This window comes from Sylvia atricapilla, chromosome 27, assembly GCF_009819655.1.
Source record: "Sylvia atricapilla isolate bSylAtr1 chromosome 27, bSylAtr1.pri, whole genome shotgun sequence".
Taxonomy (NCBI): Eukaryota; Metazoa; Chordata; class Aves; order Passeriformes; family Sylviidae; genus Sylvia; species Sylvia atricapilla.
Window position 1 is genome coordinate 3241783 of NC_089166.1, and position 17775 is coordinate 3259557.

The 17775-nt window shown below is 53.4% G+C and overlaps 1 protein-coding gene across 1 annotated transcript in view; it reads left to right on the forward strand.

The window, feature by feature from the left end:
- The first annotated feature begins 543 nt into the window (after positions 1-543).
- The window catches only part of WNT3 (Wnt family member 3), a 45432-nt gene continuing 28200 nt past the window's right edge, over positions 544-17775 (forward strand). The window contains exon 1 of the mRNA XM_066336966.1: positions 544-840. Within this exon, the coding sequence (XP_066193063.1) occupies positions 761-840 (80 nt within the window). The 5' untranslated portion in view covers positions 544-760. The remainder of the gene's footprint in view (positions 841-17775) is intronic.

Sequence of the window (17775 nt, forward strand, 5' to 3'; positions counted from 1 at the left end):
CCTTCCATCCATCACCCCTACACACTGAAAACCTGGTTTCATTTCAACTTTGTTACCGGTTCTGCCCACACCACCACACCCAGAGGGTTTTCTCCCCCTGGTGCCCCCATCCCTGTCCATCTGAAGAACAAGTTCTGTCTCACTCCCACTGTGAGATTAAGCCACCCCTCAGCACAGCCACCCTCCATCCTTACCTTGCCGAGTCCTGGCGTTCAGGGGCGGCACATCCTGGGCTCCAAGTCAAATTGGGGATTAAAAAAAAAATATATATATATATTAAAAATAATTAAAATTAAAAAAAAATTCCTACCCCCCAAATGGCAGTGCCCCAGAGGAGTGTGGTGCACAGAGGGTCTGTCAGTGGCAGCGAGGGCTCGGAACAAAGTTGTGGGGTAGAGGGGGAGGAGAGGCTGATTGACAGCCCTGGGCTGAGCCTCATCCCTCACCTTGGGCCATGCGGTCTGATTGGCCGCCTGCTGACATCCCCGAGCCCTGCACTTTTTAATAGACGCTTTTGGATAATCTACGGGGGAAAGGCTTGGAGAGGTGTGTTTCTGACAAGCCAGAAAGTCACCCGAGCCACGAGGGACTTGGCTTCACTCTTTTTACCCCCCCCCTCTTTTTTTTTTTTTTTTTTTTTTCCTTTTTTTTTTTTTTTTTTTTTTTTTTTTTCCTGGGAGGAGGGGGATTCTTCATTTTGGCACTTCATGTTTTTCTGAAAACTTCGCGGCGATTTTCCCCCTTGCACCAGCCTGGACTAATGGATTACCACCTGCTTGGACTAATTCTGTCTTTTCTCTTCAATGGCACAAAGGTCTTAGCCGGTTACCCAATTTGGTGGTAAGATTCCTTCCTCCCCTCGCCCTTCCTCTCCCTATGATTGATTAATGAATTCATTAATTATTAGCCATGGGAGCTGTGTGTTCCTTCCTTTTCACCCCTCGCCCTGCGGAGCTGCCCATGGCTGCACGGTGGAGTCGAAGCGTAATTTCCTCAGATTTGACCTGTAATTAATGAAATCTGTGAAAAGTTTGGGGGTTATTTTGAAAGGGCCATGCCTGGGTTTCCCTTTGCGCAAATGGAGGCTTCCCCACCACTCTTAATTTCTCCATTTTCGGCACTACAGCGATGGGCTCTTGGTTCAGATGTGAAAGGATGCGGTTTTATTTCCTTGTGCAATGGGAATTTTGTCTCTCGCACGACTCTGCCACAGGGATTTTCCCCCTTTCCATGAAACTGCAATTGATCCTTTCAAAAAATATTTCATTCTGGTTTTTGTTTTGGTTGCTGCGTTTTTTGGACTTCTTTCCCTTCTTTTGTTGTATTCTGTCATGTGAATTTAGTCCGGCAAATAACTCAAATGGCACCTGAGAAAACATTCATTAGTAAAATTGCTCAAAGGTGGATTTTGTTCATTTTAATTATGGAAATGTCGCTAATTTCCTTGCACCAACGAGAAAGAGAAATTTTAAAATAATTGGTTGTATCTTATAATAAGGCTGATAAGTAAGCTGACTTACTTATTTAAAAAATAAATCTAGCACTATATAAAAGAATACAGTAACAAAAGGCAATTGGAAGCCCTTTAGAACAAGAAATATAGAATTAGACATTCCAGGTCATTTCAATCCAGCAGACAGTGAGTTGCATAACAGAATATTTCCGTTTATTTCTGTCTTTATGTAAGATTTCTTGCTGGAATATCCCTTAAGTTTCTGTGTGTGCCAGGTCGGGGCTGTGAGCCTGATGATCCGTAGGGAAAAGAGGGAGATGGTGGAATTTGGTGCTACTGAAATTCTTGGGTTATTTTTCGCCTTTCCAGAAAAGTCTCTCTTTTTTATTACCGAATTAGATCCTTTCAGTGCCAACATGGAGATGGCAAGAAGTAGGTGGGAGTGAACTTGGCCATGGACTGCCATGTCTGGGAATATTTCGAATTCAGAAAGGAAGAGACAAATTGTATCATTTTTATAATTAATAATCCATTAATTACCGTGGGCTTTGGGGATGAGAATGTGCCTTTCCAGAGGAGAAAGACCGAGGACACAATGAGAAGTCCCCGCTCAGGAAGCGTTTCAAAGCTCCTCAGGTTCACGAAATGGCTAAATCACAGCAGGTTTTCCTGGAGAATGAAATTATTTCCTTGCCCTGAGCGTGGCTGCCCAACTTCAGGCCCTCGGCCCAGGGCAGGGGAGGCTCCCGAAATTCAGGCAGCAGCACTTTGATCCCTTCCAGCCCTTTCCTCCCCTGGCTGGGCACCGCTGTGCGGGCACGGGGAATGGTCAGGATGGCAGGGCTGGGGCTGAGGGCAGGAGCTGTGTGGGGCAGGGACACCTGGCCATGACATCAGCTCTCACCTGCCCCTGACCTGCCTCAGGCTGTGATACAAACCACGATTTAATGCCCAAATCAAGGAGGGTTTCAACTCTCGAAACCTTCTCGACAAAAAGGTCTCGTTTTCCCCTGTGAGGCAAAAATGTCCCCATGAGCAAAATGTCTCCTGTGGCTGTTTTCAGGAGCAAACGCTGCAGACAGGTGTCTGCCCCACTCCCTTCTCCCCAAGCCCTCAGAGCTCACCCCAGAGGAACAATACAGAGGATGTAGGACACAGACACCAGGGGCATGGCAAGCAGCATCCCTGGAAGAGGAGGGAGCTGAACACACTCTCCACAGAATTTCTCCCACACATCCAAGTTTTTGCATGTTTTTGTCAATTCTGGTGACACCAAAGTGCCAGAGAGCCTCTGCTGCTCTGGAGGGATGTGAGGAGGTGCCCCGTGTAGGGCTCAGGTAGCAAATGCTGTGGGGTTTGGAGGTTTCTTGAAGACTGAAGGAGCAGGAGGGCAGAAATATCTGCTCCAGGGCTCCCTGGCTGCTCAGGCACAGACAATGCTCCCAGAACACACACATTAAAGGTCTCCTTTGGTCCCACTGAAGGCGTTCAATATCTGCTCTGTGGAGATGAGCTTTCTGCAGGGGGCTCTGGCACGGTGAGATCTATACCCTTAAAAACCATCATTTGCCAATTGTCTTCCTGCTCTTCTGCTCCTTGGGGAGGCACAGAGCAGGCTTTGGGGGATGAGCCCCACTTGCAGGGCTCAGCACACCCCAAACCAGGGCAAGGGAAGCAAAGGTGGGGCTCAGCCTGAGCCCGGTGCCCTGTGCTGGTGTCCTGCACCCCTCCAGGCCGGGCTGGGCTGGGGCTCAAACCCACCCCTGGTGAAGTCAAACCCTTCAGGGGCATTGCTCATGTGGCAGGGCCCCGAGGATGCTGACAGGCAGTGCCCTGTCCTGCTGGCACAACCTGCCCGGGTATTTCCCTGCTGGAGAGGGAATGTTTTTGGCAGCAACATCAAAACCAGCTCCTTTCTGCTGTGGGACAGAAACGTGAGAAATGTTTATTCCTGCGCTGGGGAGGAAGTGTCTGGGTGTGCCCAAGGGGAAAACGTGTGACAAGAGCAGGGTCTGGTCACCTTGTGAATGGCTTTGGGGGTGGCTGGGATAATCCTGCTGCTCCACGGTGCAGCAGACAATGCCGGGAGCCAGCAGCAGTGGCACTGCAGGGGATAAAGGCACAGGGATGGAGCTGCGGAGGGTCTGGGGGCTGTGTTTTATCGAGGGGCCAGGGAAGGACGTGGTCTTTCACATTGTCCACAGAGGAAAAGCCAAGAGCAGCCCTGGAGCTCTGCAGGAGGCTCCTGCCCCAGCTCTGGGCACACAGAGCACAGCAGAGGGAAGGTCCCTGTGCTGCAGACCCAGAGCTGGGGGTCCAGGCAGCAGGATGGAGAAGCCAGGAGGGGATTTCAGCCCAGCTGGAAACTCCCTGCCAGCGCCCTGTGCCCGGCCAGGCAGCTCTGAGTGAGGTCCAGGGGTGGCTCAGGCTGTGGATGTAACCTCCAGTGAGCAGGGGAGGTATTTTGACACAGCTCCAACCCTTCTCCACATGCTCCCATCCTCTTACAGCCCTGCCAGGGAACAAATGGGGCACAGATGGGAAAAGGTCAGCGAAATGCTGCCTGTGAGTGCTGACAGGAGGAGCTGAGGCCAACAAAGCTCCCTCAGAGACGTGTCCAACACTTTGGCTGTCTGGTTACTGCTGCTAAAAGAGCAGGAGGAGATGGGGAGCTGCGGTGGGGCCGTGGGGACCAGGCTGCTCCTGACCCTCAGGAGTCCTGTGCGTGGGAGCAGAGGGGCTGTGGCCATTCCAAAGCCTTTTAGGGACAAGCAAAAGAGGTGCTGGGGACACCAAAAACACTTCCACTTGTTTTTTTTAATCCCAAATACCCTGATGGCACAGATAAACCACGGACAGATAACACCAGGACGTGTTTGAGTCATTGGGGGATCACGGGGTGAAAGACAGGTCCATGCAGTGTGTAAAGATTGATGGGTGAGCCCAGAGCTTTGTGCTGGGAGGATTTAGCTGGAAATCCAGCTTCTTGTTGGAAATTTAGCTGGAATCCAGAATTTAGCTGGAAATCCAGCTTTTTGTTGGAAATTTAGCTGGAATCCAGAATTTAGCTGGAAATGCAGCAATTCAGCTTTTTGTTCTGGGAGAATTTAGCTGGAAATGCAGCCCATGGCCAGAGCCGTGTCAGTGCAGCCCTACAGAGATGATGTGTCCTGAGAAACAGCTCAAAATCACTCCCAGGATGTGATACATGTGCAGGGGCTGAAGAACTCAGTCAGAGACACATTCTCACCCATGAGCTGCAAAGAAACACCAAAAGCTCTCCTCTCCCATGGGCAGCATTCCCCAAGAAGCCTTGACAAGCTCTGGAGTGTCACCAGCCTGCAGAAAGGAGTCAGGTTTGGGGTCACTGGTGTAAACAGGGAGTAAAAATTCCAGCCCCACTCCTCTCATCATCCCTCAAGACCTGCTACTAATGAGCCCAAAGGTGTGAGTGTCACAGTGCCTCTCCCCATTCAGCATTCCCTTTTCTCTAGGCAAGAATGGCTTTGTCCATCAGAAGTTATGAAATGTTATCTCTACCCCTCAGAAATGTTTTTTGGGGAAGCAGGAGGTGCTGGCAGCTGGCTGAGGATCCCAGCGGCCTTGGGCCCTTAGGAAGAGGCAGGGAGAAACTTCAGAACATGTTCTCACTCATCCCACAGCAGCTCCCTCCTTAGGAAAAACCTGTAAGAACCTTTTTATGTAGAGGCACTCAGAGGTGACATTTACCTGGTCCCCTCCAGCTCTCACCTTGCTGGGACAGACGGGACCTTCATTTTCCTGGCAATCAGGAGATTCCCCTTCCTTGAAGATTCAAAACATTTATCCCACAGCCCATTAGAGACCCGTGGCCCTTGCAGCTTTATTCTGAAGGAGTAAAACTGAGTGCAGCATCACCCAGTGATCTCGGTGAGGTCCCTCCAGCTCGGGATATTCCTTGGCAATGCTGAGGGGATGATGGAGGAGTCAGTGATGGAGCTCAGCTCTGCACCCCAAACCAGAGCTGGGAGGGCTGAGGCACCAGCCACAGCTCCCTGCTGCTGGGGGGGGCTGACAGCACTGTCCCTCAGGGTCACAGCTCCTGCTGCAGGCTGCAGCAGCTGCTGGGGAGGGCAGGAGCTCAGCTGGGCTGGGGCACTGAGGGACAAAGCTGGGCTGACCTGTGGCTGCTCATGAACACAGCCCTCAGTACCCGACTGGCCACAAGGGTTCAGGATCCTGTGGTTCTTAAAGGATGTCGTGGGCTAAAAGGTTTTCTTCAGCATTTTCCCCAGCCAGGTGTAGGGAATGGGATGGTCAATCCATGCCACGACAACCAGAGCTTTTGGAGCTGGAATTTGGAATTCGGGTTCATCCTGAGAGCTGGCCAGGAGGGCAGGGGACAGCCCCAAGCACTGCCAGAGCTGATGGATGCACAGCCTCGTGAGCCCCAGCACTCCTAGGACCTGGCAGAGTGTTCCAGGTGGCCTCTCTTGCTGGTTTTGTCCCTCCCCTGCACAGAATCCCGAGTGGTTTGGGTTGGAAGCAGCCCTGGAGGCTGTTCTGTGCCACCCCTGCCATGGCACAGGGCAGTGGAGTGCAGCAGCAGCTTCCAAATGCTCCCAGAGTGGGACAGCACAGAGCAATAGGCAATGTCCCGTTCCTGAACATCAGAAAGTCTCGTTCCCTCAGAAATGAATCCTGGAGTGTCCCCTGGAGTGTCCCCTGGAGTGCCCTGTCCTGCGGGGCCAGCACAGGAGGCACAGGAGCCCAGAGGGAAGGGCTCTGACTCAGCCAAGAGCCTTTCTGCCCTAAAGACACCAATCCCTGCTGCCAGTCTTGTAACTGAACTCCGTTTAGGTGGCCACAAAAAGCTTTGCAGAGGCAGTTTAACTGCAAACCCTCATTTTCCTCCTTCACTAAAGGCAGCATTTGCCAAAGTGAAGCACCTGCCAAAGGGAGCCCAAGGAAGAGCACTGGGAATTCGGGGGGGATTTCTGGATTTCTGGCCACTCAACCCTCTTAGCTGGGAGGCCACAAAGCAGGAATTGCCCTGCTGAGCCACTGCCTCAGCTCTGCCCTGATGGGGTCAGGCAGGAATTCCCACCCAGGGACAGAGCCAGGGACAGGGACAGGGACAGGGACAGGCACAGGGACAGGGACAGGGTCTCACCCCACACACACTGAGCTGGGTGGCACCTGGGGCTCCTGTGCTGCTGTGTGCAGCCCAGGAGGGACAGAGAGGAACTGGAGTGTGGCCAGTGGGGGCTGCAAAGGCTGCCAGGGGAGCTGAGGGCTCTCACAACCAGCACAGGGCTGAGCTTTTCTCTCCTGTGCTGACCAACCCAACAAAGGGCAGCTGCCAAAGAAAGGTTCATTCCTGAGGGGACCCTCCGTGCTGCAGGGAGGTGAGGAGGGGCTGTCCTGGGACATTTGCAGGATTGCCTGGGGCTGGAATGTCCCACTCTGAGCAGGAGCTTGGCCTGGAGACCCCAGGGATGCTCTCAGGCTCTGCTCCTGTGGCTGTGGCAGCCTTTGCTGAGGCCAGTGCTGCCAGAGGTGATCTTTGAGGTTCCTCCTGACAGCTCCTGGACCGCTCCATCCCCAGGGTACATTTGGTGGGGGTTGTGCATTCACCAGGAGCCCCAGCAACTGCAACCCCCAGCCTCACACCCCAGGACAGAGCTGGAGGCCTCTCCTGTCCCCCTGCTCCACACCACACTTTGTGCCCAGGTACAAGGCACTGCCAGCCTCTGGGTCAGGACAGGGTTTTAGCTCCTGTTCTCACTCGTGTCTCTCCGTGTGAGCCCAGGGGAGCTGTCTGCAGCCTTCTCCCTTCCCCAGGGCAGCTGAGCCCAGGGACAGGGCTGGGAGTCACTAAACCACCCCTGACTTCTGAATTTCACTTTCATCCTTTAGCTGACACTCAAGGGGCATTTGATCCCTGCTGCTGTCCTGGAGGACAAATGGACCTTCTCGGCGTGGGTTCCAGGGCTGTGAGCAGCAGGGGAAGGGGCTCTTCCCCCTGACATTAGTGATCTGAGTCTCAGTGGTGCCCATCAGACCCTTTCACTGCCAGGTCAAACAGTTCAGCAGGGCTGGATTTTACATGGAAAGGCAGAAAACGTCCAACAGCCAGTTTTAAAGAAAAAGACCCCAAACCTTCCCCAGGAAATAATAAAGACTAAAGCCCTGAGCAGTCTGCTGAAACATGCAGGTGTAATGCACAGCACTTGCCATTATCCCTGCCATGTTTAACTGAGTAACACTCTCATCTGCCCTGTGATTCCACCTCAGTGTCCATCAGCTGGAGCAGCCCCCTGGAGCCCCCCTGGGAGCTGGGCACAGAGCCCTGGCTGTGGGCAGCACTGCAGAGCCCCCAGCACACCCGACAGTGCTGCTGGGCTGTCTGCAGCTCTGCCCACTGCTGACCCTCCCAAGCCAAAGTTGTGTCTGTGGCACTCTGGCTCAGCCTGAGCCTCTCCTCTGGCCGACTGGAGCATCCCTGGCTCCTCTGGCAGCAGTTTCCTGAGCTAACTGCTCCCACTGACTGGTGTCTGGCTGGCCCAAGGTGTGACTCCGTATCAAATGTGGAACATTTTTGAGCATTAAGGCTGAAACAACTCTGGGTTCAGAGTCCAGCCATTCACCAGTGTGGACACAGCACAGTCCTCGACGAAAGGCAAGGCTCATTCCATGATACTGAGGAGCCATTGTCATTCTTACCACATTAAGAGGCTCATAGCAAAGGCCTCTTGAGGATGGGCTCATGGATTTTCTGTGTTCAGACTGGAACCTGCAAACTGGACTCCAGTGCTCTGACTGAAACCCCTGCTCTGCTCAGGGCCACTCTTCCCAAAGGCTTCCCGAAGGCAGCAGCTCTCAATGGAGCTTGGGGTGGAATTATGCTCAACCTGTCACAGCTCCACAGGGCCCTGAGCTGCACCTCCAGGTGCTGATCTGCAGAAGGGGACTGTGAAGGGCTGTCTGAGCCAGGGCTCTGCTCTGTGCAGTCCCCAAGGCACTGTGCTGCTGCTGCCCCTCTGGAAGGCCCAGAAATTCTGTCTCAGCCCTGATCTTGGCGGGGCTGGAGCCTCCTGGTGTCTCCTCTGTTGGCAGATGGAGCAGCCCAGTGGCTCCAGACTCCACACCTGGTTTTCCCTGGCCTTTGCTGGGATGAGACAAATTTGATGTTCACCTGCTCCTGCTCGTGCCACAGCCTCGTTCAGTTCCCAACACCACTCAGAGGATGTCACAGGGATTCTCCTAAAGGACCTGAAATGGGGAGGATTTGTCAGGGACTCGGCTATAAAATTGACATATCACATCCAGTTACAGCTCGTGTTCCTTCCTCACCTGGAGCAGAATTTTAACCTGCTGTTGGCATTGCAATCTTACCCTTGCTGACTGACCTGAGGTCCCCTCTGTGTCTACAAACAGGATTGATTCAGTGGTGCTGAGGTTTGCAGTGAATCCCCAGCGATGCTGGCTGTGCTGAGGGGTTTTCAGCACCAGCCCTGATATTTAGGGTTCTTTGGGTGAAGTTTTCAGGATAAAGGCAATGTCAGGATGGGACATGGGCTGAGATTTCTGTGTTTGTTGTGCTGTGTTGAACAGTTGGAGCCCTTTAACACTCCCTGTGCTGATTTGCAGCTTTCCCTGGGACAGAGGGATCTGGAGAGCCCCCAGCTCTCCCACTCCAGGAGCCCTCTCTTTCCTATCCCTTGGCTGGGACCTTATCTAGACTCCTCAGAAATCGCAAACTGACCCTAGAACCAGGGTCCTTTCCAAACACTCCTCATCTGCCCTGTCTGACCCTGCCCTGGCCAGGGGATTCCTCTCTCCACTCACACCCAGCAGACACCAAGGCAAAAAGCATCCACCTGAGCAAGGCACTGGGAGCTGTGGCTGGAGGAGATCCCTGCCCGGGCTGGGAAGTGCCTGGGGATCTCCAGGGCTCTCAGTGGAGATGCTTTGCCACCCCTGGAACGTGAAAGAGCCACTCTTTGAAAAGCAAATTTGCCCTGATAAAGGAGCCAAAGACTCTAATTCCTTTTCTGAAGATAGGTTTCCTGATCTGCTGATTTGCTAATTTGTCTTTTTCACAATTCACTGAACCTGTCTGCTTTTAATTAATCTTACAAATCTAATCAAGTCTAACTGGCACCTTTCCCAGTCCTCACACTTCTGAATGAGAAACACTTTCCCTGCTGCCCTCCAGCACCACCCTGGCTCAGATCTTCCACCACCTTTTCAACAAATGAACCTCCATTGGGGCAGGAAGGGTTAGTGTGGGGTGATAAAATCTTGAGGGTTTCTTTATTCTGATCCCATCTCTATGTCACAGAGTCACCCAAGTTTCCTGCAGTTGCTTTCTAGAAATTGTGGAGATTTATAATTAAGAAATTTGCTGTGGTTCTTGAAAAATGTCACAGGAGCTTTTCACAGTCCTAACAAGTTCCACTCAGCTCTTTACTCCTCACTCCTTCCTCCTGTGGGCCAGGGGCACGTTTGCAAGGCAGGTTTTACCTGCAGAGGTCTCTCAGATGTTTTTGGGGGTGGTTCTTGTTGGGGTTTTGGGATTTTTTTTTTTATTGCTGCAAAATATTTCAATTATCTTTTTAAATTCTGGTTTTTGCACATTATCTGCTCTGGCCTGATTAGGTTTGGTAACAACCAACTCCCCTTTAATAAGTTTTTCATGAAATCCACCTGTTTTCTGTTTGACAGGGAGTTTATGCAGAACACTGAGCCATGGATCTCTCTCTATTTTTACTTTTCCTTTCAGTTTGCTCATTTTCCGCCTATAAATCTAAAAGTAAGATATCCAGAAACAAGTCCTTGTCTGTGGGTTTGGTGGGACATAGGCTGCTGCTTCTGTTGGTTGAGAACTTAAAAAGAGTTGGGAGTTGCTATTGATGCCTTGGGAAGGCTGAGCTGAAACAGACTGGACAGAGCTGAGAATAAAGTAGGGATTTATTGAAAGGCCTTTAGGGTGACACCTTGGGCAGGACAAGAGCCTGGCCAGGGCTACACCCAAGGTGGACCCAAAATGGTCACAAAATGGACACAAAATGGTCATAAAATGGACAAACGGTCACGAGGTCTCACACCTTGATAAGTTTTGGTCCATTTGCGTATTGGGGTTTAATTGTCCCATTCCAGCCCCAGGCTGTGAGGTCCCATCCTTTTTGTTCCCCCCTCCAGCCCACCCTTGTTTGTGCTTTGGGGCTGAAAGTTGTCCTTGGTGTGCAGCAGGAGAAGGATTTGTTTTGTGTCCCTGCTGTGTGCAGAGCTGAGTGACACTGACTGTGGGCTCAGAGCTCACCCCTGGGCACCACAGAACCTGGAATACAGGAAACCTCAAACTTAAGGCATCAATGTAAAAGACACTCTTTGCCTCAAAGAGTGGTGCAATGCTCAGGATCACAGCTCTGGAGGCAAAACCCCCAAAGGAGACCCTGCCCTTGTGTGCTGGGGCTGGATTTTCACACCCTTTGGGGAGCAGTGACACCTTTGTGACACTCCTCATCCCGCCACCGGGAGGATTGGGAGGTGCCACACAAGAGGGACACAGTGGTGACAGCACCACCACAGACACACTCGGAGGCTGCTGAAGTTGTTGAAAATCCTCTTTGATGCCCAGAGGACAGAGATGAGCCCAGCCAGGTGCTCAGAAATGCTGTGACCCCGCTGAGGGCACTGTGCCTGTCACCACAGCCCTGCAGGAGCTGCCTTTGTGCAGCCCATCCCAGGACTCCTGGCTCAAGGGGATTTATTCTCTAACAGTGTCCATGGTCCTCGTGGGACAGGAGCCTTGGTCTGTGGTGTTCAGCCCAGGCTGAGGTTTAGTTGTGCTCCCCCCTGGACCCCCTGAGCCCGTGACCCTGACCCCAGACAGCTCCTGAGGCTGCTCCATGGTCAGGGCTGAGGAGGAAACTCCTGGGCTCCACCTCAGGCCCTGACACCTCGCTCAGGGTGTGCATCGACCTCTCTGCTTGGGTGGAAACCACACACAAAATGTGGAAAATCAGATTTCTGGCGTGGTTCTGAAGGCTGTGTGGGTTCAAGGCCTGCTGGTAACACCTGAGGAAATGAACAACTGGGTGTGAAATCCTCCCCTGAGGGCTGGAACATCAGAAAAATGTTCTGTGGGAAAGGATGTGGATGCTCAAAGAACATTTGGCTTGAGGTTGGGCTTTTAGTTCCTTGAGTCAGATCAGGCTGCAGCAACTCCCCAGTTCCCTTACACAAAATACCACCGAAGGGAAGGTCCCCACTCCTTCACCCAGCTCTGCAGCTTTAACTCAGTTTTACTAGAGCTGGTATGGGGCTGGGGGAAAAAGCCATATCCCCAGTGATTAAAAAGAAGGAATTTCTCATCAATAACAAACCTGTAAGAAAAGATCTCATTTTTCAGATTGATTCATCTCTGTTCCTGACAAAAAACTCTGGGAGTAAAGGATATTTCCCATAGCTCCAGATCAGATCATTTGTTCCCAACTACGGAGAAGGTGATTGTTGACACTGGTGAGGAGTCAACTGCAGAGTTTTGTAGGACCCCGAGTGTCCAGCCCTGAGAAGGGCTGAGGGAGCAGAGATCAGAGAACAAAGCTGGGCTGGGGAAACTCCCTGCCCATGGCAGGGGCTTGGGATGGGATGAGCCTTGAGCCTCCCTTCAACCCAAACCCTTCCGTGTGTCTGTGAGGATTCTGTGATGAGGTTTGGTCATGGCCACACTGCTCAGGGTGGGAAAGCACAAAGCAAACCTCAGAAGACACGAGTGGAGGGCACTCAGTGCATAATCAAATTAATTGCAAATGGCCATGAAATACTGCAAATTGGGAAAAGATCCCAAATCTGCACAGCATCAATACAGGTCAGATTTTCTATTAGGGCCTGTCTTTGACAGACGTTATTATGGGATGGTCTCTGCAGTTGCTGCTTCAGTGCTCACTAACCACGAAGTGAAGCTGTGCAAAATCTGTGAGAATTCACTTGGCTGCTCCTCCTCTTGCCCAGATTTTTGGGGCCATGTTGGTGGAAGTGATAGGAAAGGTCTCTTAGGAGCTGTTGTTGGATTTGCTCTCAGGACAGAAAATACCAGCAGGACATCATTTCAGTCATTATTTATCCCATTGTTGCACCCCAAGTCTGTCTGCAGATCTTTGCATTTCCTGCAGAATGAGGAAACACCAAAAACCCAGCAAGGGACTGGAAGGGCTGAATTTCTTCAGCTGAGGAGACAATATTTAGATTTGCTGCTTGGATAGAGAGGATCCCAAGTGAACACAAAACAGATCCTGCAGATCACAAATGATGGCAAGAGTGTGGCGAGGAACAGGAGTTTCTTGCTCAGGTTTAAGAACCTCTTGTGGGATAGGTCAGGTGGGCAGCCAAGCCCCACTCTGCTGCTTTTTCCAGTGGGATGGGGAAAAGAATCAGGAGGAGAAAAGTAAAAAAACCCACGGCTTGACCTGAAGGCAATAATAGGGAAAGAAAAGCTGCTGCACACACAAGCGAAGCCAGGGAAGGGGTTCCTTCAATCCTGCCCAGCACAGGCAGGGCTTCAGCCTCCTGCAGGGCTCCATCACCCCTGGGGCTTACCTGGGGAGGCAAAGACCAACAGCCCACACCTTATCCTTCTTCCTCAGATTTTTGGTTGGAAGTTTATCATCCAGGGGCCTCTTCAGCACGAGTCACCGCCCCTGGGGATGCTCCCAAATATTCCCCTCTCTGCCAACATCCAGCTCAGCACATCAGTTGAGGTGCCCAGAGGAGCTGTGCTCCAGGACCAACCCCTTCTGCCTCAAAGCCCAGGGATGCTGCTGGTATCCCTTTTCCATTTGGAGGTTGTAAAGCACATTTCTCACATCTTATCCTGTCTGGAGTGGCCCCAAAGCCACCATTTCATTTATTCAAAGGCTTATTGTTGCTGCCTGGTGAAATTATCAGTCTTCTGGGATTAAAATTAACTGAGACAAGTGCACAGTCAGATTGTGGGACAGGTTTGCAGGAAGGGCTGAGGGGGCACACAAACCATGGGCTGAGAAAACCCCAGAGCATCACCTCACTCAGTCCTGGAGCCCAACAGCCCAGAGCCAGCCTTCAGCTCGGGCCACCCCACATCCCATCCCTGCTGGGCCTCCCTGAGCTGGGCTGAGCCAGCTTTAGCCTTGCCTGGCTGCTCGTGGTGCTTCCCAACAGAGCTGAGGCTCCCTGGGATGGAGGCAGAGCAAAGCTACACTGAGCTTTGGGGCAGAGCTGGCACAGGGCTCAGCCTTTCCTGCAATTCCCAGGGCAGTTTGTGTCTCACCCTGCCCAGAGCCCTCCCCCCCAAGTGCTTCCCTCTCCACGGAAAGGGAACAGCAGCAGCCAGGAGTAAAGCAGCCGAACTTTTCACCACCAGGACTGATTCCAGAGAGGGTTTCCCCCTGAATCCACAGGATTCCGTTTGGGTTTTCCATGCTGGGTCTGACACAAGACTCCTTAAGATCCAGTTCCTCCAGCTGAGACAGAACCTCAGTGACAGCCACAGTGCCCAGGCTGGGCACCCCACTGACCACTGACACTGCCCCACTGCCCACTGCCCCACTGCCCACTGCCCCACTGCCCACTGCCCCCACTCACCACTGACCACTGCCCCAGTGACCACTGCCCCTAGTGACCACTGACCACTGCCCCTAGTGACCACTGACCACTGCCCCACTGCCCACTGCCCCACTGAGCACTGCCCCTAGTGACCACTGCCCCACTGATCACTGCTCCTAGTGACCACTGACCACTGCCTCACTGCCCCTTGCCCCACTGCCCACTGTCCCTAGTGACCACTGCCTCAGTAAACACTGACCCCTGCCCCACTGACCACTGCCCCTAGTGAACACTGACCACTGCCCCACTGACCACTGCCCCTAGTGACCACTGACCACTGTCCCACTGACCACTGCCCCACTGCCCCACTGACCACTGCCCCACTGCCCCACTGACCACTGCCCCAGTGACCACTGCCCCTAGTGACCACTGACCACTGCCCCACTGCCCCAGTGATCACTGCCCCTACTGACCACTGCCCCTAGTGACCACTGACCACTGACCACTGCCTCACTGCCCACTGCCCCAGTGATCACTGCCCCTACTGACCACTGCCCCTAGTGACCACTGACCACTGACCACTGCCTCACTGCCCACTGCCCCAGTGACCACTGCTCCTCCTTCCTGGGGCAGTCTCCCAGGCTGCTCTCAGGAGCAGAACCAGCCTGGGCACTTCAGCCCTGGTCTCTGTAAAGAGGCAGCCCAGGCATCCCCCTGGGGTCACAGCCCAAACCGTGGGACAGCTGAGCAGTAATTCCCATCCAAGGGGGTTCCCATGGTGTCTGAGCACGGGGAAGCTGCTTTCCAGTGCCAAGCTCTGTGGTTCCCCCGGCCCATTTCGGGGCAGTTGGCACCAAACACTCCCTGAGGCCACCCAGCACCACCACAGCCTCCCCAGAGGGACTCCCCAAAGGTCTCACAGCCTGAGGTGCACTCCAGCCCTCCGGGGAGGATTTTACACCCACTTGTTCATTTCCTCAGGTGTTACCAGCAAACCTTGAACCCACAGCCTTCAGAACCACGCCAGAAATCTGATTTTCCACATTTTGTGTGTGGTTTCCACCCAAGCAGAGAGGTCAATGCACACCCTGAGTGAGGTCTGAATGCCTGAGGTGGAGAATGTGGGGAGCGCTTGGCTGACCGGGGGGGATGACCAGAGAGGGATGACCAGAGGGGGATGACCAGAGAGGGATGACCAGAGAGAGATGACCAGTGAGGGATGACCAGTGGGAGATGACCACAGAGAGATGACCAGAGGGGGATGATCAGAGAGGGATGACCAGAGGGGGATGACCAGAGGGGGATGACCAGAGAGGGATGATCAGAGATGACCAGAGAGGGATGACCAGAGAGGGATGACCAGAGGGGGATGATCAGAGATGACCAGAGGGGGATGACCAGAGAGGGATGACCAGAGGGGGATGACCAGACAGCTATGGCCAGTGAGGAATGACCAGCACCCTGACTGGCCTGAGTGGAGAGGTGTCCCTTCCCCCCTTGGATTTCTGTGCTGGTCATTCTGGTCCCAGTGTGCTGTCCCCTCGTCCCTGGCAGGGACATTTCTGTCCCCGGTGGCAGCCCTGGGAAGGAGGCAGGGAAGGAAGGTGGTCACGGTGGCAGGGGCTGGCAGTGGCACAGGAGGGGACAGCAGCCCTGGGAGGTGGCGTGGCCTCGGTCACACACAGAGGGACAGCCCTGCCAGGACCCAAACAAACCCCAGCGTCTCTTTTACTGTGCTGAAAACCTCGCTGTGTTTATTGCGGTCACCGCTTGGAAGCCTGCATTTGCATATGTAAATCATATGCATTTATGTAAATTCGGGGCCGAATAATATTATCACAGTCCCCGCAGAACAGATCCTCTGCCATGGCGAATCAGTCGATTGTGTTCCCCAAAGCGAGAGTGGCACTGCCCTGAGCAGACATTGCTGGACATGACATTTCTATCTGGTGCGGGGACAATGCAGGGCCCAGCTCTGGGCACACCCAGCCCCTTGTCAGCAGCTTCATTCAGGCTGCGTTGGATCCTGCAGGGGAGAAGCAGCTCCAGCCCCATCCCATCCCCATCCCCAAACCCAAACCCACACCCCAAACTCAAACCACATCCCCAGCCCCAAACCCCAACCCCACACCCCAAACCACATCCCCAGCCCCAAACCCCAACCCCACACCCCAAACCACATCCCCAGCCTCAGCCCCAGCCCTGCCTCCCCTTTGCTGGCACACCTTTCACATCCAGCCCCTGCCGTGCCAGGACAAAGGGGAGAAGCAGATCCCAAATCACTCCCAGGCCATGACAGAGCCCTGGGTGACCCCAAGTGCAGCAGCTCACCCCGGGCTCATCCCCAGCAGTGCTGGTGTGCAGAGCCCTGACCCACAGGGGCACAGGGATGGGGCCACTGGCCGTGCTCAGGCAGGGCACTGCCCTCGTCACAGGGATCCCCTTTGTTGTGGGGCCTCCCAGGCAAAGGGATTCGCTGTTAAAACCTGGGGTGGCTCTGACTGAGCCCAAACCCTGCCACAAACTGAGCAGGAAGGGGATTTGACAGAGCTCCTGTTCCTGTCTGGGCCAACTTCTGACCTGTGGCCTGAAAAGCCCAGCTGGGCTGTTCTTCACCCCCAGTCTGATCTGAGGAGCATTTTGGCCCCAGCAATCTCTCAGGTCACCCCAGGCTCCAGCAGCAGTGACCCCTCTCTGTGCCCCCTCGTGTCCTGCCCCACTCCAGGGAATCACAGAATGTCCTGAGCTGGAAGGGACCCCCAAGGACCATGGAGTCCAAGCCTGGCCCTGCACGGACACCCCAACAATCCACCCTGGATCCAGACCCTCCTGAAGCTCTGTTGGTAGCAGAAAAGCAGAGGTGGGGGTGACACGAGGAGAGGAGGTTGAGATTACAGCACCAGACCAGAGGGTTGCAATGAGCACCAGAACAAAGTGGAGCAGAAAAATCCAGGGTGGGAGATTTATGGAGAAAGAAATTCGTGACTGAGAAAAGGGGCTGTGAATGGGTGACATTTGGGGGATTTCCCTCCCATCAGAAAGGTAATGGCTTTTAGGGGAGGATTTTCCACAAGTGATGTTGGGTGTTAGAACCCAAACTGCAAATGAGAGGCTTTGGGGGTCAGGTGTTTAAAAAGCAGGATTTGGGGAAGTTTGAGATTGGGGATCATTCCCATGTCAGTATTGACCAAGGATGACACAGGAGGGAGAGGAGAAAGGAGAGATGGGGAGGGGAGGAGGTGCCCAAGCAGTGACACTGGCTCTGGACAGGGTCATGGCAATTCCAGCTCCCAGCTGTCCCAGAAAGCTCAGCCAGGCAAACAAGCTGGAGGGTTTTCAACAATCCTTGTTTTTGATAAGGCATGGAACTCACCTAGCACATCCTTTTTCTCTTTCCACTCTTCCCCACCACCACCGTGCCACATGTTTCCATCCTGCCCCCATAATGGGATGGATCCCAGAATGGGATCAGTCAGAGCTGTCCTAAAAGCCCCACAGAAATGTTTTGGGCCCTTCAGCATCAAATCCATGGGGTGTTGCCAGGGAACTGAATTTCAATCACGGGATCAAGGGATAGTCAGGGTTGGAAGTGACCTCTGGAGATCACAGAGCTCAACCCTGCTCAGAGACAGACAGACAGGGCAGGGAGCCCCCCCTGGGCTGTATTTCCAAGGATGGAATCTCAGGCTCTATGGGTCACCTGTTCTGTCACATCACAGTGAACAAGTTTTCCCGTGCTCAGAGAGAATTCC